Source organism: Pangasianodon hypophthalmus, chromosome 11 (genome assembly GCF_027358585.1).
Source record: "Pangasianodon hypophthalmus isolate fPanHyp1 chromosome 11, fPanHyp1.pri, whole genome shotgun sequence".
Lineage (NCBI taxonomy): Eukaryota > Metazoa > Chordata > Actinopteri > Siluriformes > Pangasiidae > Pangasianodon > Pangasianodon hypophthalmus.
In genome coordinates, this window is record NC_069720.1 from 25762993 (window position 1) to 25789367 (window position 26375).

Sequence of the window (26375 nt, forward strand, 5' to 3'; positions counted from 1 at the left end):
TTCATGCTTTTCTTACCTCTAGGTTGGATTATTGTAATGCCTTGCCTTCTGGATGTTCCACTAGATGCATAAACAAGCTCCAGTTAGTCCAGAATGCAGCAGCAAGAGTCCTTACTAGAATCAAAAGATATGACCACATCACCCCTATCTTATCCACACTGCACTGGCTCCCAATCAAATTTGTATTGATTATAAAATACTACTGTTGACCTATAAAGCACTGAATGGTCACGCGCCGCAGTACCTGAGCGAACTTTTGGTCTTTATGATCCGCCATGCCTAGTTCAATCAAAAGGTGCAGGCTATTTGTTGGTACCTCAAATAGTGAAGGCTACAGCAGGGGGTAGAGCTTTCTCTTACAAAGCCCCACAGTTATGGAACAGTCTTACAACGAGTGTTTGAGACTCAGACACAATCTCAGTGTTTAAGTCTAGACTGAAAATATATTTGATAAGTCAAGCCTTTTGTGAATAGTTTTTTTCGTAGGTAAAGCAGCAGATCCAGAGGGTTCACAGGCATAGTGTGTTTTGGTGAACTGGGATGTTTGGGTGCTGTCGCACCCCCACTCTCACGCGTTCACTCAGGTTTGTTGATGGTGGAGTGGCTGGCCGCTTTATGTTCCAGGACGCCCTCATGTCTGTGTTAGCTTCTGGCTCTCCCTTTTAGTTATGTTGTTATAGCTAGTCTTGCCAGAGTCCCTGCTGTCATAGCAGGGATTATGATATATGACTATGTCATAGCATAGTATTATGCTGTCATAGCTAGTAATCCCAGAATCCCTGCTCCCTAAAGTACATAAGTTAGCACTTACAAAACCAAACAAAAAAGTATACCATTCATGATGTTTGTGACCTAGTGAGCCAGTATCAGAAGTTATTTTCGATAGACTTCAAAGCACTTTTGTAAGTCGCTCTGGATAAGGGCGTCTGATGCCCTACTTCTAGTTGGAGTTCTCATCACTTGGAAATCACTCGGTGTTGCTGAGGATGGCCCCACATGGACAGCCTAAAATCAGTGAGATTACTGAGGATGGTACCAATTAAAAATCATGAAGATGGCTTTGGACTTCAATTGATATGAACAGTCTTGCTATGATGGCTTAGGACTACAGCTGATAGCTTTAGGACTTCAATTGCCTTGAACAGTTTTGCAGTTCAGTCTCCATCAGTGAATTTCCTGTTTACACAACTGCACTTGTTGACCATGTAGTACACAGTTATAGAAGTTAATTATTTATAATTGCACTATTTGTTGTCACCCAGATGAGGATGGGTTCCCTTTTGAGTCTGGTTCCTCTCAAGGTTTCTTCCTTATATTGTCTCAGGAAGTTTTTCCTTGCCACTATCGCCTTTGCTCATTAGGGATAAATTTATAAATTTATAAGTAAAGTAAAGCTGCTTTGTGACAATGGTCATTGTTAAAAGCGCTATACAAATAAAATTTAATTGAATTGCATTAACTGAATAAGCTGCTCTCAACTCACTATCAACTGCTTTGTGTTATTCCCACAAACTACGCTCTTTTGCACATGTATTGGCGGGGAGACTCCAGGACTAGATTCCACACCAGCCTCTTGAACTAAAAACACCTCTGAAAATGATAAATCAGTGACATCAGCTAACTTGTATCAATGAGCCCTTGCAATCACACTTGCAGGAACATCATTAGATGTGTCCTGATGCTTTTCATCTAAGGTCAGCCATGATACAGCACCCCTGGAACAGAGAGGCCTTGCTCAAGGGCCCAACAGTGGCAGCTTGGCAGTACTGCAGCTTGAACCTCCATCTGCTGAGCAGTAACCCAGAGCCTTAACCATTGAGCTACAACTGCCACTGTTAACAGAAAGCACTGAAGTAACTGTGGGCCAAGCTTTGAAACCTTTCATTTAATCAATCCCTGGTTCTCATAACACGGTGAAAATGTTGGCCATTAAGATTTGCTTACATATTTCTAAAAATGTTTAACTCACATATATCAGGACATCTATACAGAGAGATCCATTCAGAGCTCGTCTATGATACATCAAGAGAAATCAGACTGATCAGATTAGGACAGAGCAGGACAATCCAAAGCGTAAACATCACAATATGTGAATAGTGGAGCGCCACAAGAACTTATTTTATTGCAAAATCATGTTTAACTGTCTAATTTCCAAGTAATAAAAAAACAGAAGAACGGTGGCAGGTTTCCAAGACGCTTAGTAAACATACCACCTGCCATGTTCTCATAAATATGTATAAAGTGTACCTGAGACTACTAATGCATTTTTAATGGCAAAGGGTTTTCATGGCAAATATTGACTTAGTTAATTTTTTGCTATTTACTGATCATAGTTCATAGCAGATTTTTTTTAATGTAGAAAACATTTAATTTAATTACTTTTTGAAAGCATCTTTGCACAGCAGTTGTAAACACAATGGAAAGTGTAGTTGCCATAAAAAGTGCTGATTAAAGTTTTATTAGCCTTAGGTGCTTTGGCTAATATTATTTTCCAATATCCCAACAAGCCAACAATATAGCCAATTTACAAAACAAGACAAACAATTACCAAGCAGAGAGGAAAAAAGAAAAGGCATCCAGAGAAACAGAAGGTTTGCATTTAGCAAGACAAAAATTCTGCTTACGCAGAACAGAGTAAAACACAGTACAGTTATAATTATATTATGTTTCATGCATTACTATTTTAATATGTTGACATAATGACAGAGGGATGGTTTTTAATTGAATGATTTATTACGAAAATTTGGTTTTGTATTTTAATAAAGACCAAAATTATTATTATTATTATTATTATTATTATTATTATTATTAGCCTATAGCTAACAGCTTCCTCAGCTTAGAAGAACATATATATATATATATATATATATATATATATATATATATATATATATATATATATGTTCTTCTAAGCTGAGGAAGCTGTTAGCTATAGGCTAATAATAATAATAATGATATATATATATATATACACCAAATGTAAACATAAAATACACTTAAATTGCATGACTTTGCATAGCAAGCTGTCTAAACTAGATTGCCTGTGTGTCTAAGCAGAGAAAATATCCAGCTTAACACAGCTCTCTGTGAATTTCCTGGGTTTGCCACAATGGCTAAGAGAAAAAAAGATGATTTGAGATCACTGATTGGTCATTTTGTTTAGCATTTACATTTACATTTATGTACATACAGTATATAGTACTTTGTCTCTATCAATAAATACATCCTGACACTGGTTCACTAGGTCAAGGACTAAGAATACTCTCAGTCTATAAAACTCTGCTGGAGAGGTAATATAGTATGAAAAACACACAGACAACACAAGAATTTGTTGTTATTATTATTTTTTTTAGTGCTAAAGTGCTAAAATTTAATTTAAGTACTTCACGAAGAGGTGGGTCTTTCAGCATTTTTTGAAGACTGCCAGTGACTCAACTGTTCAGACATCTAGGGGAAGTTCATTCCACCACTTACATGCCAGAACAGAGGAGAGTCTAAATGCATGCCTTCCTTGTACCCTGAGAGATGGTCGAGCACTGCTAGAGGATCGGAGGGAGCGTGGTGCAGTGTGAGTGATAAGGGCTTTAAGATAGATGGGTGCTGGTCCACATTTGGTTTTGTTGGCAGGCATCAGTGTTTTAAATCTGATGTGGGCAGCTACAGGAAGCCAGTGTAGGGAGCATAGCAGTGGGGTGGTGTAGGAGAACTTGGGATGGTTGAAAAAAACCATACAGCTGCATTTTGGACCAGTTGGAGAGAGTGAATGACACACAGAGACAGCCCTGCCAGAAGCAACTTGCAGTAGTCTAGTCTCTGACAAGGGACTAAACAAGCACCTGAGTGGCCTCTGTGAATAGAAATGGACGAACATACTGAGAGCCGAGCAGAAACATGAGTGTCTGAGGGAGGAAAGGAGGGGCTGACAACGATTAGCCGACAACGATTAGCTTTGTCATTTTTAAAGTTTACAAAAACAGGTACAAACATTTGATTAAATTCAGAATATCAAATATCAAAACTCAACATTGCAATCACAAATAAATTAATTAAATATAAGCCAGTTTTTACTCAATTCTGTTCTAGATATCGATCAACTCACAAAAAAAGACAGTGAGGCTTGGCCTATTTGGAAGCCAACAAAAGTATTTGAATATGAATATGAATTTCTTCCATTTGAATGTCACATGTCACATTTTTTGGAACAGTTAATTTTTTTCTCCAGTCTTTTTAGTACATTTACATTTTTATCTATGTTTTTTCCCTTTGTTTCGAAAGTGCTAGGCTTAAGATTTCAGAATTAAAAATTCAGAACCATAAATACAATTCCCAAAAATTCTAATCTTAAAAATACAGATTTTATGTAAATTAGTTCAAAAGTGAATCATCCTGGATTTCCAGGGAAGAGTAGATGCTTTCAGTGTGCTCAAACTCCAATCACAATCTTCTGCCTGGCTTGCGCCATGGCCACAACGGGAAGAGAAGAGAAAATCTGTGGAGTGGAGTAAATAAAACAAGATGAACCAGAATGAGGTAAGTACATCTAAGCTTTAATGTTCTTTTCAAATAGCTAGTTTTGTACAGTGATGTTATGCACTCGATATGCTTGGGATATTCCCAGTGTAATTATTTAGGTTAATTTCTAGCTAGTGAGGCTATGCTAACCTTAGCATGATGGCAATTGTTGAAATGCAGTTAAACACTAGTCATGGAAGGCTGTAGTACTGCACAGTTCAGCTTTCTACCTCATTTAACACACCTGACTCTGCTCATCATTCACAAGATCGTTGTGGGCTGAATTTGATGTGTTACAAGGTGGTAAACACGAATCTCTGTTGGTTATATGGCTCCCAGGCCTGGGTTTGACACCCCTGGACTAAATCAGAGACAGTATGGAGTGTTATACTATAAAACCTGTGACTACCCGATGCATTTTAATTTAATGATGAAAGGGCATTGGCCTTTTAGGGACGCTATATATCTAAGCGTTTCCGATGCCAAAACAGCTAAAGTATTTTTTTTTTTTTTTTAGAAATTATTGCAAATTTATTAAAAAACAAAAACTAAAATACCTCATGTAGATAAGTCTTCAGACCTTGGCTAAGGCACTCCAAATTGAGCTCCTGCTTCCTTTGATTACTTGATTGTCTCTAGAAATTGACTGGAGTCCACTGGTGGCATTCAATTGATTGGACATTCAGAAATTTATAAAGGCTCACACCTGTTTGTATTAGGTCCCACAATTCACAGTGCACTTCAGACCAAAAACCAAGCCATAAAGTCCAAGGAACTCTCTGTAGACCTCCACGATCAAATTATGTGGAGACATAGATGTGGGTGAGGGTATAAACCCATTTCTAAATCTTTGATTGTTCTCAGGAGCACAGTGGGCTTATCAGTGGGAAATGGAATAAACCACCAGGATTCTTTCTAGAGCTCACTGTCAGGCCAAACTCAGAAACCCAATGGCCACTGTAACAGAGCTTGGGAAAGAGATGGGCAGAGATGAGAGAACCTTCCAGAAGAGCAACCATCAAACACTCCATCTAATACTCCATCTAATACTCCATCAATCAGGTCTTTATGGTAAAATGGGTAGATAGAAGCCACTCCTGAGTAAAAGGCATATGTCAGGCACTTAAAGGACTCTGTGACCATGAGGAGAAAGACTCTCTGGTCTGATGAAAAAAAGTTTAACTTTTGGGGCTGATGTCCAAGTGCTACGTCTGGCAAAAACCTGATACTGCTCATCAGCTGGCTGAATGATCCCTGCAGTGAAAGCAGGTGGTGGCAGCATCATGCTGCTCCTCAGCAACACAATCTGGTAAATAAAACTTCCTGTGAAAGTGTATATTTCAGACGAAAGTTATTCGTCAGCAGTGCAGAGTGCTTCTGAGGCTGCCTGTGTATTCACACATACACAATGCAAATATTCTGTACAGGCTATAGATACCCTGTGTTTTATAATATTATACAACTATACTATTACAAGAGTTTACATGCCACGCTTTTCAGCTTACATGCAGAGACAGAAGAACAGAAGGAGGTTGTCCAAACCCCTGCTTGTTTTATTACACCCGGAAACTTCTCATTTTATTATTTGTGATCGTAAGAGGTAAGAGTGTGTGTGACTGTGCTGAGCGTGTAGCCGCTCTGTGAACAGCGCATGCGCAGCATCACCCCCGGAGCGCGCTGACGCTCGGGACGCCGCCGCGTGGTCACGTGACGCGGAGCTCAGTTTCAGTACCACTGCGCTGAACGTGTGAAACGTGTTTGGAGCGGCGTGTGCAGTAATACATCTCTACTCTGCTGCATTTAACGTGAGTCTTGTGTTTTCCTCACTTGTGTCTTACATGTGCTTTTGACGCGAATGAAAGTTTACTTAATGTATTAAACTAGATGACGCATCTGTATTATTTTACAGCCTTTATAAAGCAGTTACATCCAAGTTTCCGCAAATAGTGAAGAAGAGTGGGTCTCTGAGTTCATCTTTCATTTGGTGAAGAAATAAATCATTTCTGCATGAACAGACTCAGTGGAAAATGTGCTCTGAAGCAGGCTTGTGCTCAGTACTGCACTGTACACTGTATTTCTGCTTGTGTGTTTTAGATTATACTCTCTACCAGATAATGAAGACTTTAAAAGCAAAGTTTAGGAAGACTGAGGTAAGAGAAACACACTCTCACTCTTCCTGAATGGCTTCCTGACTGTGTAGCTTTTCCTAATTCTGTAGCCTTACTCCATGAACTTGAGGCTTGTTTCTCAGATTTCATCTGAATCCTCATATGTGTGTTTCTGTTGTCATGAACCATACTGCGTGCTGGAAGTTTCATTTGCTGCAGTGTGCACTGTCCTACAGATGGCCTCAGTAACCCGAGATCTCAACCAGTGTTCAATTATTTAAATGCACATGTTCACACAGAAATGCATATGTACACTGGCAGGCCATTTTATTAGGTAAACCATGTAAGTGCCTAAATAACTGTAGTTTACTTCTTTCAGGTTCTCCGTAACCTTCTACACTGTCTGCTAGTGTAAAGGGACCAGCATAGGACTTCCACTGACCAGATAATATTTGGTTGACCATTTCCAACCCAGAGTGCACCGTGATACTGAGCTGATACTGGCATTGTAGTATTTGCCGCACTGGTGTAACTGCAGTGTTTCAATTACACGCTGGATTTCGGGGGAAGGCGGGGTTCAATGATTGTTTTTATTTCAGAGAATAGTTGAAAATGACAATTTTTATTTAAAAGGTAGCTATGAGTAGCCATGTTGTGTAATTTAAAAAGTACTAAGAACATCTGAGTATATTCACTTAACCATAGCAATCAATAAGAGAAAAGAAGAGAGTCTTTAGTACTTTGCAGATTGTGGTATTCAGTGTTTCCATTTCGAGCAGATGGTCTACTTGCATTCAGTGCTAAGCTGTATTTCCACTGTGAAATTCGGCAACATTGTTTACATGCGTCAGTAATGTGAGACAGCAACCTGTCCTTCAGGTTTCTCTAACTACTGTCCCTATATTTATATAAGGTTTTTGTATGAGTTTTATATAAAACAGGTATTTTGTGTGTATTTATATGTAAAGCTTACAGTTTTCTCCAGCTTGCTAGAAGGGGTTTTGCTAGTATTCTTACATCTGATGAATTTTATTGATGATCATCTTCTGGAGCCCTTGCAGACACAAACTGTAAAATACTGCTGTTGCGATTGTAGAGAAAGAACTGTAAATGCAGGAGCAGTACTAACACTGCATATTAGTACCTTCATGTGGGGGATTAGTTGCTGATGCACCCTGGGCCTGGCCAGCCTCAGCTGAAGTTATTGCTAGCACTTGCTGCATGCTTCAGGTTCCTGAAATAAATCCAATAAATAATTAATAAAGAGGCTTGTGGCACTTGCTTTCACTTATTTTTAAAAAAAAAAAAGTAATCCACATGACACTAACTACAATTATTAACATCAAAATATTGTTAAAATGTACATTTTAATTCCACATGGGAATCTAAGGCATCAATTTAAAACAGCGACGCCTGTGATTTGGTCAAAGTCAGATTTATTGTCATTTATATCATGGCAATGGATGAAAACAAAACAGTTTTTTCAAGAAACTACTGTGCAATATGTAGTAGACATTGACAAGGACTAAAAGACAACAATAAATACTGACAATAAATACAGACAATAATACCATACGGTACACAGAATCACACAAAATTAAACAAGTCACATAAATAGGAAATATATGAAATGTATAACAGTCCTCAGGATTGTTGGAGTAAATCAAAGAATGTAACACCATCAACTCTAGAGAGATGAGCTTTCGGAGTTGATGGTGTGAGATTCTTGCATTACTGTTTTAAATTGAAGAAGGATAAATCTGTCAGTGGTTGTTGGATGTTCCTACAGATCACACAGATTCCCTTGTGGATTTAAAATGTAAATTTTAACAAAGCTTTGGTGATAATTGTAACTAGTGTCTTGTGGATTACTCTTTTTTCAAAAACATATTGAAGATGGCTGTTAATTTTCTCTGTGTCTTTAGGGTAAGAAAGCTTTCTGCTGCCAACTTAAAGTTGAATTTGTCTAAAATTTGTCTCTAGAAGACTATCGGAATCACTTGCTTTTAGGAAGATACTTTTAAGAGTCGGCTGTTTTGCAATTGTCTGTTCAACCGTGCGATCATACAGTGACTATTTGCCGGTAGATCTCTGTATCAGCTGAGTTCCACAAGGAAGAGGAAATTTGAACTGAACTGTAATTTGAGCTTGGAATGGAGTAAAGTAGTCTCTGACTGGATAAGAGGAAATTTTAATTTCAGACTTGAACAGAGTGTATGGCATGACTGAGTGACAGGAATTTTTAATTCTGTAATTGAATAAAGTAAAACGATGATTGCGAATGAATTAGAGGCAACAGCAGGTAATGATACAAACCCCATTGGCAGGGAGTTTCTAATTTCTGAGGGAAAAAAACCTTTTTCTTCAATCAAACTTTGCTAAATGATTATTATAACCTTTAACTTTATTTTTTAAATATTTAAAATAAAATTTTAATTAAAATTTATTTGAAATATTTGGACTTATGTTCCCAAGGAACTTTAATAGAGGCCCTTTTCTATAGGCTTAGTGACAGAATATTATATACATACACCTCCATGTGGCTGTTCAGTTAAGTCCTAAGGAGTGTTGGACTATGGGTATCTCTGTGTGTGCTTGTGTGTTACCGTTTGGTTATGTTTGTATATTTGTGTGTGTCTTCATGTACAGACTCAGACTGCACAGAGGGAACAAGTTAGGAGGTATTTCACTGTCACTATACATTATACACTAAATTTGCTTCTAATACTCTATTGATATTACATCTATACAACTAATCAACTAAGGATGTTTAGAAAGTTTCAGTTTAACCTGCTTTGTGTAGTCCTTTGCCCCCTACAACCCCAACCCTGCCTGGAGGGACCACAGCTCACAAGAGAAAAGCACCTCCTCCTCCAAAGTCTCCTCGACAGGTATCACAATTAATTGATAGTTCGATGATCACACGTTTCAAAGCAGTACTGCTAGAGATTAAACATCACTGTATGTGCTTTGGAATGCATCAGGGTACACAGCCTTCCCCAGACCTGCATCATGGCCCTACCGAGTGCTTAGTGCCAGACAGCTCTACTTCTCCTTCCCCAGCCCCCAAGACTCAACACTCATTTCCAGACAACCTTGTGAGTAGATGCTGCTAACCTTGTAACAGGTTAACCATCTGAAAAGGAGCCAGTACTACTCAGTCCGTAAGGGCACCTACAGATGATCAGCATTTTGCATATCACTCACTGTGAAAGTAGCCATAACGTATAAATCATACTTTTTTTTTTTTACCATGAGGCCGAAGTGGTGCTACGTCATCAAGGCGTGTTTGAAATCAGAGATCATTCATAGAGCAGTCCCAGTCTGTTTCCAAGTCCAGCATGTATCCACATCTCAAACAAAAAAAGGTTGCCTTTGTTTGACCTTTGGAGAAAATGGGAGAAAACACGGAGGGCAAGTAAATGGGTGCATTAGACTCTGATGTCTCAAACTAATGGTAGCTTCAACCTCATCTGAAAGCAACAGAACCATGATGACCAATTCCAGTGCTATTTTAGGTCGCAGAAAACGACCTGTGATTTTAGGTCGTAGAAAATGTTTGATGTCTTCCTAGAGAAGATTCGAGCCCTAATCACAAAAATAGGCTTTGTAACTCACAAGTCCCATCTTTGCTATGTCACATATCTTATTGGTCGCACCTTGAAAAGGTTAGCATAAACTGTGTCCAGCAACTGTGTTCAGCACCAAGGCATCAAATCCAAGCAGTGCACACCACAGGCAGTGTTGCACATTCTCTCCGTAGGGAAACAATGGATTTGCCAGCACAAAGTGGTTTTGCTGCAAATCATCTGTAAGTCTCCTAAATCACAATGAGTTTATACTATTTGTGGGGTAGCTTTGTCTGAAAACACATAAAGCCATTCATTTTTTGCATTTTTCTCTTGTGTTCTTGGGGTTTATGGAGTGAGGCAGAGGATGAGGAAGTGTTTGAGGAGATTCGCAGGCTAAGGCTAGAAAGAGGACATCTACTACAGAAGATTAAGGCTCTGGAGCAGCAACAGAGCAGCACCACCACTGCACTGGAGGAGGTAATGTACAAGTTAAGGGGTTGGTCAAATTATACAGGAGCTCCCATGTGCCCTGAAAACCTAGAAATGAGTGCTTTCACTATCAATATAGAAAATAAAATATATGTAGTGTTAGTCCCTGTTGGTAGCTACAGCGATAAGTTAACACGTCCACCATATTAGAAGAGGCCAAATGAAGTACGAGCCAGTCAAGTCTGTAAAAAATGCATGCCTACCCTGATAACCTAGCTCACTTGCTGATTTATGCTCTTTCTGTTTTTTTCATTTGTATTAATTAATTCACTCAGTCATAAAAAAACAAGCACATTCAATAGTGAAATTGCATTTGATTGTGAAATCTTACAAAATATATAATGCATTTGCATTGTATAATAGATTACATATTGCAGTGAAGTACAGGGGCTTCAGAACGTATTCAGACCCCTCGCACACTTTACTGTGCTATACAAATATTGAAACTGTGTTCACCTTGCAGTAGTCCACACAAAAGCTGACCACCCTTCTGTCTTTGGCACCAGCCAATTATTATGGCATATATATGGGTGGACTTTGTAACGGATGGAAAAATGAAGCCAAAATGTCTCCGAGGTTCTCTAGTGGCTTGCTGCAGAACAGTTTTTAACCCTGCACATTCCCATGTCAGTAAATGGAACACAAGTCAGTTCAGTTGACCTTAATATCACCCCCATCTTTATGATACGTTTATTTTCTTTATGATAAATGTGTTTTATAGGAGTTATTTGTTGATAATTAAAAGGGCATGATTGATGAGGTGATTGACGGTTTTGGTCAGGACAGTTGAGCCTCATGAATGTGCATTCACTTTTCAATACTCACCTGAAGCTCATGACAGTTCTGTCTTCAAAGCATGTGTTATTCTGCTGTAAACTGTTCTGACAGACCCTTATCTGGGAGTTCTTTGCAGTTTTTCCAGTGTCTTGCTCATTCTCATTTCTATGCTACATTGTTATACTGATATTATATATTAGATTATATTACATATTACATTATAACTATAACTAGATATTATAACTTATAACTAGCAAACTGACTTAATTTTCAATTTTCTAGGCAGTTGAGTTCTTTGCAGGTTTTCCTGTATACTGTTCATTTTGATATGTAAGCTAGCTTATTGTACTGATATAATTAGCAAACCAACGTGAGTGAACAAATTGATGGCACAAACCAAAGCATCTAACACAACCTAAATTTCATAACAATTTATTATTGACTGTTTGATCTTAGTTTACACTGGAAGTAGCTTCGTAAGGTTAGCTAAGTCTCTCCTTTTTCAAACAAACTCCACCGACAGAATAAGCAGAACATAAAAGAGCTCTTCATTCAGATGTGGAACTTACTCCAGGTGTCAGAGCTAGAGGAAAATCATGGTGTCAGAGCTAGAGGAATGTCATGGTGTCAGAGCTAGAGGAAAGTCATGGTGTCAGAGCTAGAGGAAAATCATGGTGTCAGAGCTAGAGGAATGTCATGGTGTCAGAGCTAGAGGAAAGTCATGGTGTCAGAGCTAGAGGAATGTCATGGTGTCAGAGCTAGAGGAAAATCATGGAGAGCAGTGATTTTTTTCCCTCAAAAAATGTTTTGTTGAGTGTAAATGTTGGTTGCTGTTCACCAGTATATTTCCAGTTGGCACATTACATTATCTACTTATACTTACATTACTTTAACATAATAGATTTTCCAAGTGGTAGCTCAGTTAGTCATGACTCAATGCTCTAAAATCTTTTCCTGACAACCGCCTTAAGTTGCACTTCAGGTAATAGCTCTCAACACGACCAGTATGGACAGGCAAGACGCAGCCACGCTGTCCAACCATCCTTATCTACTGTGCATGCTCCAGCTCCAATTTTGACCTACTGAGCTCAGCCAAGATGGTGACTTTCAATTCGAGCAAAAAATGCTTCAAAACTGGGCACTAGGAGACTAGGAGTATGTTGTACACTGGTACACTTATATACTGTATATATGAGTGTTCCAGTTACTGTGGTGCTACCCTATTATTCCCATCATCAGGAATATATCAGACTTTGGTGGGTCCAGGCAGCATGCAAATTTTGATCCATAAAAGTCTGATTAAAAATGAGGTATTGAAAAGTGTTGGGAGTTGAAGGTGCAGGGACTGTGTATACAGTACACAATGATGTGCACACATACCCTGTGATGCTGCTCAAAACTAAATATAAGGGTCAATTTCATAGCATAAAGGTGGCGGTTAGTCCCCAACTTTGGGTTTTGTCAGTTAGCTGTGGAGTTAGGTCTGGGTGGGTCCTGGCAAATAAAGCAGTGTGAGGCACTGAGGCACTGTTTTGAGTAATCTCCTGAGTTTGGATCCCTAAAGAGATCCTAACTGATCAAGGCATGTCATTTATGTCATGTACACTACAAGAACTTTATGAATTATTGAGAATTAATGTGATCTAAACCAGCATATATCATCCTCAACTGAGGTTAGTGCTTTAATAAAATGCTTAAGAACATGATTCATAGGTTTGTGCATGAAGATAGCTGAAATAAGGATACATGATTGGAAGTCCTATTATTTGTTCGAAGAGGTACCCCAGGCCTTCACAGGGTTTACCCATTTTAGTTATTACACAAGTGGAATCACCAGAGTGTGTTGGATATAATTAAAGAAACCTGTCCAATGGCCAGTAAAAATGAAGTTCAGTACACCCTGGACCTGTGAGCAAAGCTCCACACACAGGGTCACTTTTCTTGGGAGAATTTGCTCCAGGCTTAGAAGAAACAACAACGGCTCTCTAATAGGTGCTCACAACTGGAGATAAAGTCATCGTATTGCTTCCCACCTTGCCAAGTGGTCCCTTTAAGTTCACATGGTGAGTGGGTGAAGTCACAATGAGGTTTTGCGAATGGACAGGAGGAACACATGGCATATGTTCTACCTCGACCTCCTTAAACAAAGAAGAGAGGTAGTCCCTGTGGTTCTAGCGATAACAGTGGTGGAAAGACATGAGTTGGGACCAGAGCATCCAAAATCATCCAATTCCACTCCAATCCTAGTTAGGGACCATTTCTCACCGTCTCAGAGAGCACAAGGTGCCAAGTTGCAATATGAATATTTTGGACATGTTTTCTCACCCACCTGGATACACAAACCTCATAGAACACCATACAGTACAGAGACTCTTATGTGCTTGCCAGCCATATTGCTTAGCTGAACACAAAAAAAGCTTCAGGATGAATTAGGAAAAATTCAGATTGGGGGAGGGCCACAAAACTGCAGAGATCTGAAGCACCTGATAGGTGTTCCTCCACCAACTGGGTGGCTTCCACCAGCGAGTCTGGTTGGTGGCACCGAACCCATTCCAGTGTCGCTGCTGGAAAGCAGCTGATGAATTGCTCCAGTGCTACCCATTTGATGACCTTCTCAGGGTTTGCCAGGTCCAGTCTCAGCGAGCAATTGCAAGAGTCTCTGAGTCTCAGGGAGAAGGACAATAGGTGGTCTTCTTCCTACAACATCATAGAGTGGAAGCACCAGCAGTGTCCCTCTGGAGAGAGACCGACATGATCGAGCACTGCTATCAAGACCAGCCTGTGATCCAGCTGCCACTTGGCTTCTTGGGTGCCACTGGCTCTGCTCTGCCAGCTGGGCTTCTGTCAGGAGGGCTTGAATTCAAAGCCCCCACTCACTCCTTGGCCAAGCACAGGCCGAGGCAGTGCCCAGGTATCATCTTGAAAGGGAGCATAATGACAGGCTTGCGGGGAGGAGTTCTCCTTGTGTCTTATTGTTGCTACTGCAAATTGAAGAGAGCCTGATGTAGCTGCTCCTGCATCTGTACCAAGATTTGTACCACATTTGCTTCTCTTCGTCCTCTGAGTAGCTCCCAGGTTTTGACACCAGTGTGACACTGTCAACTATATGCTACTCAGGAACACAGCAGACTCAGGGCGACTGCATTCATGAGTTTTATTCTGAGTGCATGCTCTTTCCACTTTTACTTTGTGACCAAAAAAGAGGAGGGGACAAAAGGATGAAAGTAACTGCCGTTTTGATCCACTGAAATTGGCTGCTTTCCAGCTGCTCTGTACTTCAGCAGGCCCATGGGCATGCACACACACACACACACACACATACACACACACTCAGCTTGTAGACAGACAGAGAGAGAGAGACCAGTAGTAATATAACTACCACTGTTTGCCAGAATTCCGTCACAGGGACATCTGACAGATGTTTCCAAACCACCACATACATAAGCAGCCACTGTGTCTGAAATAAGACTGGGGTGAAGCACAATGGCTTTCTCCTGTGAAAGTGGACAGTGTATTCTGAACCACCACATGCTTACTTAATCTATTTTACAGGTGATGAATTGATACACTAGTTTGAAATGTAGGGTTAGCATATGTGTTGCTTTAGCTATGATTTTCGAATGATAAGGTGCTGTTTTTTAAGATGTTTACATGGAAATTAGTTGAGACTTTGTAGTGGCAAGACGGTGTCTGAGTTGTTTCTGTGTCTGCTCTGACTTCTGTGCCTCAGCTGAGCTCACTGAGAGAGTGTTTGAGAGAGGCAGAGGCAGAACGTGATTGCCTGGAAGTAGTGCTGAAGGAGCTGGGAGGTGTTCGGCTCAGCAGTACCACTGATGATATGCTTGACTTCCCTGGTAGGTGGTGCTTTCCTCACTGAGCAGTTACAATGGCCTTAATACAAAGAAAAAAAAAATCACTGTACTACACTATGCGTTAACCTGCTCTGTGCTGTGAATGGATTAGCTTAATCAGCTAATTGTCAAATCTTCCAAGAGCCAAATCATATTGAACAGGTACAAAAGAAAACTATAAAATGATTTACATTTGATGATGTGAGTACATATGCTATTTCTGTATTAATATGAAGTACTGTGATCTGGTTTGCTTTTTCTGTTAATCTATGTGCCTACAGGAACAAATAGGCTGCTGTCCAAGCAGTCAAAATGCACAGAAGCCGAGATGCCTCCTGCCCAAACAGAGAACTCATCTTGGGAGCAAATGAACAGTGTGGAGCAGCTCTGCAGGCAGGTGGAGGAGCTGACTGCACAGAATGCTGAACTGGTCCTCAAAGTGCAGGTGTAGTGGCACTGCCTGTGCTATTAGAGGTTTTAGACACAACCTATTATCTTCTCTGTATCACACTAATTATCCATGTGAGTGCCAGGTCTGTATATGGCCAATAATGCTTACTTGTCAAATTACTTAGTCTCCCATCTCTGTCGTCTTCGTGCTCTATCATCTTTTCTGTTTTTTTAGCTCATTTGTAGATCTCTACTTTGGGAGATACCTTTCAGGATTTGGAGTCAGTCACTGAATCACAATAAAGGCTCACAATGGATCTCTGAATCATTTTTAGATGCAGAACTGACTTGTATCAAACACAGCAGATAGGCGTCCGTTTTAACCTGAGTTTCAGCACTGTGAGATGTGAGCACGTGTGCACTCCAGTGGTGCCAGTGGTTAAATATTAGTTATTTTGCATGTTTGCACAAGCCAAATGAAATGAGGCAGCAGGCCTTGGGTTTGACATGTGGTCTAGTGCTACAAACATATCCTAATCTATAAATTAATTCAGACTTAAACCCAAAAGTCTGTCCATCTGCCCATCCTTCCGTCCGTCCATCCATTTGTCCTTCATTCCTTCCTTCCTTCCTTCTCCCCCCCCCCTTCCTTCCTTCCTTTCCTTGCTTCCCTCTTTCCTTCCCTTCTTTCTTTCTTTCTTTCTTTCTTTCACTGGCTCTGACAATTTGTCAAACTTCAGCTGCCTGCTTGAGATATTTTCAGTTAGTTTAGTTGGTTCTATTTCCCAAAATATGAATAATCTAGTAGCCTAATTTAAACTACCGCAAGCCGGACCATGAATGAATACTGTATTTGCATTGTGCAGTTCTGCATATTCATGTTTTTCTTTGTCCTACGAGCTTCATATCTGCTCCCCAGCATCCACATGAAAGTAAAAACCTCATGCTCATGCAACTTTTTGTTGTGTCTCATGTGATCATAGGCCCCATGCACACTTCTAATCTAGACTATATGCCCTGTACAGCAAGTTTTACAGCAAAAAATACTACTATGTGTAGTATATATCTGTATACATCCTCTTTCTCTCACTTCTTTTTCTTTCACTTTGTGCTGTGATTGACAGATGCTGGAAATGTTTGAAAAGGATGACACAGACTTTCATAGCTCGGGTCTTGACTTTGTGCCCATGACTGTCTATGACACCTTAAAGAGAGAGTTTGAAAAGCTGCAGCAGCAATACACCAGAGCTGCTAAAAGCTCAAACACTGCAGAGGACCCTGGGTAATGCTGGCATTCCACATTTTATAATGTGATTGTATTCATTTCAGGGTAAAATTATAATAATATTTATACAATTTTAATAAAACAGTTTTGATTCTCATTCTCAGGTCTGAGAACAATCCTGAAGACATAGGTGAGGTGGAGTCCAAGGAGGAGGAGGCTTTAGCTAGAGAAATAGTAAAGAAGGAGGAAAAACAGAAAAGCCTAGAGCAACAGCTAGCCTGTGCCCATGCTGAGTTGGAGAAGCTGAGAAAAGAGATGCAACTGGGTATCGATTCTATGACTGCAGGTTTAGCAGTTAGCAATTCCAAAGCTGAAGAGAAGGGGCTGAGCTCAGACATACAGAAGTTGACAGCCCGGGTGCAGGAACTGGAGGCAGAGCTGGCAAACAAAGAGGTGGTGTGGAAGGAAGGGCTGAATGAGAGTGACAAAATCCAGCAGTTGAAGCAGAGAGTGGAAGAGTTAGAGGAATCTCTACAGGTGAAGGAGAAAGAGGCACGAGATATGAGTGAGTCAGTGGAGAGATTAAGAAAACGAATAAATGAGCTAGAGCAGGGCACTGGGGCAAGGTGTTTGGCAGAAGGGGAGGAAGAAGCACTGAATAAATTACAGGTGCGAGTGGAAGAGCTGGAAGCTGAACTAAGTAAGAGTATTCCTCGTGAGCAGCTGGATGAGGTGCAGCTCACCCTGGGTCTCCAGCTGGATCAGCTAGCTCGAGAGCGTTCTGAGATTTCCCTGCGACTCAATCAAGCTCTGCTGGATCTGGAGAGACTTTGCCCTCCACCTCACAGTGACAAAGATGACAGCGATGAAGAATACAAGGAAGAGCAGTCTGAGAGCTACCAGCCATCAAGTGCTTTGGGTGATGAGTGCATTCACTGTTCCATGACTGAATCAAAAATCCCACACTGAAGCTAACTTATAAAAATGACTTTTTTGTTCTCTAATCAGAGTTGCCTGGTGGAAGAACTTTGAGGTCAGTGCAAGAAGAACTGGAGGTGACTAGCCAGACAGACATAGAAACACTGGATGTCTTGTGTGCTGGGGAAGAGGGCTGTGTTCAGGATGCCTTGCAGATGAAGGATGTGGTATCATTAGCCAAACACCAGGAGGCACTGTCTGCACTAACACAACAACTAGCTGAGACAGAAAATAAACTGGAGGCTGAGAGGGCACTTTGTGAACATGCTCATGCTGAACTGGCCAGGCTGAAAAGTGACCTGCAGGATGCACAACATGGCATGATCAGCAAGGAGGAACATGAAAGGATCAGGGTGAGAGTGGAGGATTACACTGCTGAAACACCTAACATAAGCAAAAATGCACACTTTTACTTAAAAAAAGTGGCCATTCAACTTTTTAACCCTCTCAATGTGTTATCAATATGTAATCTTTTGTGTCTCTCTCTTTCTGTTTGTGTTTCTTTCTGACAGGTATGTGTAATGGGCTTAATTTATCAAGCTGAATAGGAACAGTTTTATTAATTAATTGTTCATAGGAGCGTTTACACAAGAAATTTGGTATTCATGAAAATTTCCTAAAAAAACGTTTGTACCATACTCATACTTCTGAATATGTGTAAATTTTTGCATAAGAAGACTAACTAATGTAAAGCTCGAATGATTGACTTCAGATCCTATAATTAGCATGGATTACCTAACTTTTATATATAAAATGTACTGTTGAGTTTAAATAGCTTATTTATATCTATATCTTTTTATATTATTGGCACTAATGAAAGAATATGAAAAATAAAGACCGCAAGACAACACAAACCCACAAATTAAGACAAACTAATTATTCAGTTATGACAAAAGAAATGGTGCTGTATAAATGGGAGACAGGCCGGTCTGTCTGCGCAGAGCCATAAGCCTGATGGAAGATTAAGGCCACGCTTCTGAGGGACTGGTGTGATTTTTATCACTGTGCACTATTTTCAGCACATTGGCCAAGACACTTAAAACAAACAGTTTTGGTAATTTTGCCTCTGTACACCACCACAGTGGATTTGAAATGAAGCAGTCAAGATGTGACTGAAGTGTAGACTTTCAGCTTTAATTCAAGGGGTTTAACAAAAATATTGCATTAACCGTTTAGGAATTACAGCCATTTTTTACAGAGTCCCTCCATTTTCACAGGCTCAAAAGTAATGGGACAAACTAATATAATCATAAATATTAGGATTATTTTTATTACTTGGAGGTAAATCCTTTGCAGTCAATGACTACCTGAAGTCTGGACCCCATGGACATCACCAAATGCTGAGTTTCCTCCCTTGAGATGATTTGCCACTTCTTTACTGCAGCCATCTTCAGTTGCTGCTTGTTTGTGGGTCATTCTGCCTTCAGATTTGTCTTCAGTAAGTGAAAAGCAGCTCAGTTGGGTTGAGGTCAGGTGACTGACTTGGCCATTTAAGAACATTTAATTTCCAAGCTCTTGGGCTGCTTTCACAGTATGTTTTGGGTTGTTATCCATCTGTACTGTGAAGCGCTGTCCTATCAGTTTTGCAGCATTTGACTGAATCTGAGCAGAAAGTATAGCTCTGTACACTTCAGAATTCATCCTGCTACTTCCATCAACAGTCACATTATCAATAAACCCCAGTGACCCAGTTCCATTGGCAGCCAAACATGCCCATGCCATAACACTGCCTCCACATGTTTGACGGATGATGTGGTATGCTTTGGATCATGAGCCCTTCCTTTCCTTCTCCATACTTTTCTCTTCCCATCATTCTGGTACAAGTTAATCTTGCATCAGAACTGGTCAGGCTTTTTTTTAGAGGTTTTTTAGCAAAGTCTAATCTGGCCTTTGTGTTCTTGAGTGTTACCAGCGGTTTGCATCTTGAGGTAAACCGTCTGTATTTACATTCATGAAGGTGGCTCTTGATTGTAGACTTTGACAATGATAGGCCTACCTCCTTGAGAGTGTTCCTGACTTGGCTAGATGTTGTGAAGGGGTTGTTCTTCAATAAGAAAAGAATTCTGCAATCATCCACTTTAGTTGTTTTCTGTGGTCTCCCAGGCCTTTTGGTGTTGCTGAGCTCGCCAGTGCATTCCTTCTTTTTAAGAATGTACCAAATTGTTGATTTGGCCCTCCTAAAGTTTCTGCTATCTTTCTGATAGGTCTGTTTTGTTTTTTCAGCCTAATGATGGCCTCCTTCACTTGCATCAACACCTCTTTGGACGGCATATTTAGAGTTCCTATGAACAGCTACCAAATGCAAATTCATCACTTGGAATCAGCTCCAGACCTTTTATCTCCTTAATTTGTCATGAAATAATGAGGAAACAGGCCACAGCTGGCCATGAAACTGCTTATCAGTCAATTGTCCCATTACTTTTGAGCCTGTGAAAATGGAGGGACTCTGTAAAAAATGGCTGTAATTCCTAAACGGTTAATGCAATATTTTTGTTAAACCCTTTGAATTAAAGCTGAAAGTCTACGCTTCAGTCACATCTTGACTGCTTCATTTCAAATCCACTGTGGTGGTGTACAGAGGCAGAATTACCAAAACTGTGTCACTGTCCCAATATTTATGGACCTGACTGTATATATTATTGTCATAGACATGAGTCTAAATAACTTACACCTCTGCTTCTGAAAAAGTCTTTTTTGCCATTAACTTGTCAGCTGTGTGAGCTTTGCTTTTTATGGAGTTTGTGGGCGTCACCAAACGTAAATCAGCTACGCCGTACCTTGCGCCTGGTAATATATGGGTGATTGGCACATTCAGTAACATACACGCACGAGTGTTGTAAATCCAGCGGAAATGTTTAGTTTGGTTTGTCTGATGCAAACATTTACATACAACTTTACTAAAAGATTGATACAGTGCATTCAGAAAAGTATTCAGTCTCCTTCATTTGTTTTTTTTTCACATTTTGTTATGTTGTAGCCTTATAGCTAAAATGCTTTAAATTCTTTTTTTTTTTCACATCAATCCACACTCCATACCCCATAATGACAAAGCATAAAACAGATTTCTGATAACTTTGCAAATTTATTAAAAAAGAAAAAAATGAAAAAATGAAAAAAAAAATTTATTTAAAACATTAAACATAAGGCTGCAACATAACAAAACGTGAAAAAAATGAAGGGGTCTAAATGTTCACAGTGTTCAGAATGCATCTATCTGTTGAAGCACCATATTAGAGCATGTTCTCTCTTGCAGACTGAGCTGCAGCGTAGCCTAGAGGAGAGCCAGAGCGCTGTAGCAGCAGCCCGTGAGGCTCTGAGTGTTAAAGAGCTGGAGCTGAAGGAGCTGCAATCTCAGAAAGCTGTAGAACTGGATATGGTATCTAAAGAGGCCCACGAAGCCCAGCGCCTCTCACTTCAGGCTGAGATCAACACACTGACTGCCTGCCTGGCTGACCTTACACGCAAGCATGAGAAAACATGCACTGAGGTCAGCCATTATGTGTTTTTTTTTTTTTTGTAAATGTGTACTGTGTGCGAGTGTTTTGAAAATGTCAGGATGGCCCTTTCTGTGTGTAGTCTACCCTGTGAAACATTACGCTGTTGCCCTTGCACCTTTACATTTATATGCACAAGCGCTTCCCTGATTTCTAGCAGGTATGTGTATGTGCTAGTGTAGTTCATTTAACCTTGTAAAAGGGGTAGTAAGTAATATGGCCAAATAGACCTTTAGTTCAAACTCACATTTTTGTAGAGGCTTTATTTCCATTTTCACTATCTTCTCCCTCACCATTCCTGTGTATCTCTCTCTTTTCTCTTGACTGTCACCCCGCTGCAGGTGTTCCAAGTGCAGAGGGAGGCTCTCTTCAATAAGAGTGAACGTCAGGTGGCCGAGGCACAGCTGCTAACGGTCCAGCAGCAGTTAGCAGACCTGCAGGCTCAGTCCAGCCACATCCAGCAACTGCACCAAGACATCCAGCACTCAAAGGGGCTTATCAAGGAGAAAGACCACAAAGTGAGTGTGCATCTCAACCAGTCGAGTAATCCAGACACATTATTGTGCTTTATCACAAAATGACTGTGTTTACCAAGACATTACTGTTATAATGTGAGAAAATCACAAGAGTTTTAAATTTACAACACTACTATGTAATGGTGTGCAAAGGTAATGATATTTTTCACATGGGCTTTGTGGCTAATGTTAAGGGTGTAATTCTATATGACAGTTATTATATATATTATATATAAGGAGTTAATGTCGCTTGACTTAAAAGTGCATTAGTCAAGATTAGTCAAAATTTGTCAAGACTAGTTCTTTAGTCGTAGGTTAGGTCAATATTTGAATGATTTTTTTATTTATTCCATTTCTGCCCATGTTCAGAAGCTCCACCCCAGGGGCATTGGTGACTCATAGAGTATACTCCAACTATAGTTAGCATTAACAAGAATTAGCATTAGCAAGGATTAGCATAACATCATGACTTATGCATGACATCACTTTCAAGTGATGAGTTAGGCTGCTTAACATTGCTTGATTAATACATTTCTTGTTTCTTCTCTTCTGCCTCCAGTGATCTTCTCCAAGTGTTTCTGGGTCTTCCACTGCATCTCCTCCCTTACAGGTTTCATTTTAGTATTTGTCTGGTTACACTGGTTGCAGGATTTCGAAGGCTGTGTCCCAACCAGCCCCACTTCCTTTTCCTGATCTGGGTCTCATTCCTCTTCTGTCCTGTTTCCTTCCAGAAGTCTTAATTTTTAATGATGTTCAGCCAATATATCCACAGGGTGGTCTACAGGCACTAACTGATGACATTTATGTTTACGTAATAGAGAGTAAAAAACATAAAAAATGTGAATCGTCCATGTAAGATGATTGCATTATCATATGGAAAAATATGTTTCCATAATTTGTGAATACATTGCTTAAATGCTGTGCATGTTTTCATTGCTGTTTGTCAGTATTATGGATTCAGTTATTTTCAATTATCAATTTATAGCTATCATTTCATGCTATCAGTACTACAATTAAAATTATGGTGTCCTCTACTGTGGTATATATACTGCACTTTTCAACACCAGAAGTACCAACTGTATAACAGGTTTTCGTTTTCCTGATTTAGCACATCATAAGTGTTAACACCTTCATGAGCTTAATCAAATGTGTTAGAGCAAATAAAACTACCAAGGTATCATTGGTGTTTAGAAAACTCTAATTTTGTCGTTAATTACATTAATCTGTCTTTGTAGATCACAGAGTTGTCTAAGGATGTGTTCCGTTTGAAGGAGGCTCTAGGAGCTTTGACTCCACCAATGGGTTTATCTGCCTGCACTACTTCCTCTGGAATACCAGGACAGCAGTTGGCACTTCAGAACAGAGTATCTGCATTGACCCAGCAAATCCAGGTGGGAATATCTCTCAAATTACAGCTCAAATAACTTGAATTGGGGTGCATACTTTAAAAAGTCTTCCCCATCCACTACAGTCGTAAATTATAGCATGTGTATTAAGAAGTGAAGAGTTTTTCCACCCATCCACAACAAGCATAACTAAAATACAAGAGAATATGCATTATGCATTCATTCATCTTCAGTAGCTGCTTTATCCTGTTCAAGGTGGTTGCCATCTGGGGAAAATTTAGCGTAGCCCATTCACCTGGCGGCATGTTTTTGGGAAATGAAAGGAAACTGAAGCATCCAAAGGAAACCCATGGGGACATTAACCCAAGAACATTAACCCAAGCTCAGTATCAAACCGGGGACACTGGAACAGTGAGTCACTGTACGGCCACCATGCCACCCATGTATGAGTGTAACTCTAATACAAGAAAATCTCTTGCTGTTCTCTCATCAGGACTGGGAGCGTAAGCACAAAACAGTGGTGGCCACGTATCGCTCTCACCTCCTAGCTGCAGTACAAGTAAGTAATACACACATTTAAAAAGCTGGGTTAAGTGTAACCCAATTTGAATAATTTCTTTAACACACACAGGGTTTTGACTACACACGTTTAGTTTATGAGTAAATGCATATTCCTCAGTAGATTTATTTGTCTCTGTATTACACAAGAACTGTGGTTCATACTGGGCTTATTAAATAGAGATGTATGTTTGTGTTTTGCTGCTCACAGGGTCGCATGGATGAAGAGGTGCAGGCTCTTTTGTACCAAATCCTCAGAATGACCCAAAATAACCAAAGCCATTAAAATATTTGCAATTTGCTTGTTCTTAAACTGACAGCAACATACATTTCAATGGCTAACTTTTCATGCAGTAATTATATCGGGGGAGTGAAACAGGGACTGAACTGACACTCTGCAATGCCATGGTGGCATTACATAAGTCAAACAGTTGTATGATTTTGGAATATGACAGAGATAGATAACCATATTGTGAGGCTTTATTAGTTCATTCCTTGCTAGAGCAGGATGGTAATATTATTAATATCAATTTACACTAACAAATAGAGCGCTGTTTTTTATCCATTTTTTTTTACAAAGCTTCAGGATTTGCTAATACAGGGTCACTTAAGGTTGGGAAGGTCATCTTGAAAATGAAATGTTATTAGTTATATTAATGATTACTAAATTGGTAACATCTTTATCAGTAGCAGTCCTTGCCGTAGGCACCTAGGGCAGTAACTTGCCAGGGGCGGCACAGGCACATTGTGCTTTAATATAGGCGCATCTGAAATCATTACGTGCACCTTTGCCATCCTGTCCTGTTAAATACTGCTTCTTCTCGGTTGCGTCCTGCCACCTTACCCATGCCTCTCCTCCCCAACAGGTGGACCAGAACAGTGCAATAGAACAGTTAATCATCAGAACTATTAAAAACCAGCACAGGCTTTAGGTACCCAAAGGTCACCGTATCCCAACTTTCCAAGTGAACTTGCACTGAAGAATAGCATTCAGTAATTTAGAATAACCAGTGATATTAACAAAACCTTGACTTAGAAATGAGATCTTATAGGTCCATACTAAGAATTCCCTTTAACAAGAGATCATTGCCACATACACTAGGGCCACTTATTTTGTGTCCTTACTGACATCAGACATCTCCCATTCCATGACAACTTGTGATGGGTGAAGAATTGTTCTGAAATATGGGGCATCAAAAAAACCCTGTGTGGAGTTAACTGTGAACAGGTGTGTATGATTAGTGGTGACTGAGCAAAGTGTAGTCCTTGGTGGCCATGTCTGTAGGCCACGGTGTGTTCTGGGAAACAGAGTTTCTTGTTGATTACCTGACAAAACTGCAGAAAAGACTTTTAACCCTGTTAAGACCATTTTGATCATATTATGTTCAGTTTTTAATGGTTTTATTTTAATGAACATTTTCTCCTGACATTATTCTTAAACATATTTCACTTGACTATATTAACAATATAAAACATTTTTTGTAAAATTACGACTTGTTTCTGTTCAACCAGATGACTTTTAGTCCTGGAAGGTTCAGTTTAGTAACACAGTGCTTGTAGTTAACTTGTGACTAATATTTAATGATAATGTTTTTTGATGACAGCTTCGATATTAACTTTCCACTGCACTCGAGTTTTTTCTAATGTTCCAGAATGTTTACGCTTCATAAGACCAGCAATTGCTGTAGCCCAAGAGCGATCATTTTTTGTATAATTTTGTACACATAAAGCAACTACAGCTAACACATTTTGATCTTCTAACTAGATCCAAGAAAGCAGTTATGCTCAGTGCTTTTGCATGTATTTGTGTTTGATTTGAGTAGTCTGTTCTAGGACCCAGGAAGTCCAGTCCTTGTCATTGTTACTTCAGTCCAATCCAGTCTGTGTGCTATATCATCATCTGGTACACCTGATTTAAGATGCTGCCAAATTGAATGGAACAGCTTCCTTCTGTTCACTTCATTTGTGCCTCCATTTTGTTTTTGTGATTATATTTGTGATGATCTTTAAACTCTTGGTTGTGTCCCATCTGAACGTTGCTAGCCTGGATTGCTTCTTATATATTTTTGTAAATACAACTTGCATTGTTTTGATTTTTTTTTTCAGTTTAGTACCACTGGGCATGGGGCGTGACTGCCATTTATGTTGGTGGTTTGTTTATGTTTTTAGGTTTAGTTAGGGAGTTAGGTAAGTTTTTCATAAAGTTTTCTTTTATAAAGTTAGCCTGTAGTTATGTTTATTTTTTTGGCCTTGGTCACACCTGAAGTTCCACCCAGTTAGTGTAGCACATATCCTAATTGTCAAATACACATCTTTTTGTTCTTAAATTCGTTTGCCTGAGTGATGGTTCTCTTTTAGCACACACTCATAATTCACACCCTTCTACTGTCACCCAGCCCTACATTAGGTCATAACATGTGGCGCTATCATGTGTGTTGGATTATGGAGTCCTCAAACACGTCACTCTGAAACTTTCAATTTTCAAGCTGTAAATATTTTTCAGTCTGTACATTCTCTACATGTTGATTTTGTACACAGTAAAAGTTAATACTTACTAAAT

At 39.7% G+C, this 26375-nt stretch overlaps 1 protein-coding gene across 2 annotated transcripts; it reads left to right on the forward strand.

Annotated features, from left to right (window-relative positions):
* The first annotated feature begins 5948 nt into the window (after nt 1-5948).
* Nucleotides 5949-26142, forward strand: ankrd24 (ankyrin repeat domain 24). 2 transcript variants are annotated; one of them, XM_026947144.3, is made up of 17 exons: nt 5949-6317; nt 6422-6496; nt 6607-6662; nt 9270-9301; nt 9424-9511; nt 9605-9718; nt 10550-10669; nt 15189-15312; nt 15591-15754; nt 16824-16981; nt 17089-17843; nt 17933-18255; nt 21156-21389; nt 21738-21914; nt 23147-23302; nt 23751-23816; nt 24027-26142. In XM_026947144.3, the coding sequence occupies exons 3-17, from the start codon at nt 6627-6629 to the stop codon at nt 24099-24101; spliced, it is 2622 nt and encodes an 873-aa protein (XP_026802945.3). In that variant the 5' UTR covers nt 5949-6317; nt 6422-6496; nt 6607-6626; the 3' UTR covers nt 24102-26142. The 2 variants fall into 2 exon arrangements, with proteins under 2 accessions (XP_026802945.3, XP_026802944.3); XM_026947143.3 differs by lacking the exon at nt 6422-6496 and having other exon boundaries at nt 6269-6317.
* The last annotated feature ends 233 nt before the right edge of the window (nt 26143-26375 follow it).

Excerpts from the sequence above, each read along its gene's own strand:
- ankrd24 (XM_026947144.3), top strand. The coding sequence starts at position 6,627 with ATGAAGACTTTAAAAGCAAAGTTTAGGAAGACTGAG. Across the intron at positions 15,313-15,590 it reads TGATATGCTTGACTTCCCTG|GAACAAATAGGCTGCTGTCC; the intron begins GTAGGTGGTGCT and ends ATGTGCCTACAG. Across the intron at positions 21,915-23,146 it reads TCAAGGAGAAAGACCACAAA|ATCACAGAGTTGTCTAAGGA; the intron begins GTGAGTGTGCAT and ends CTGTCTTTGTAG.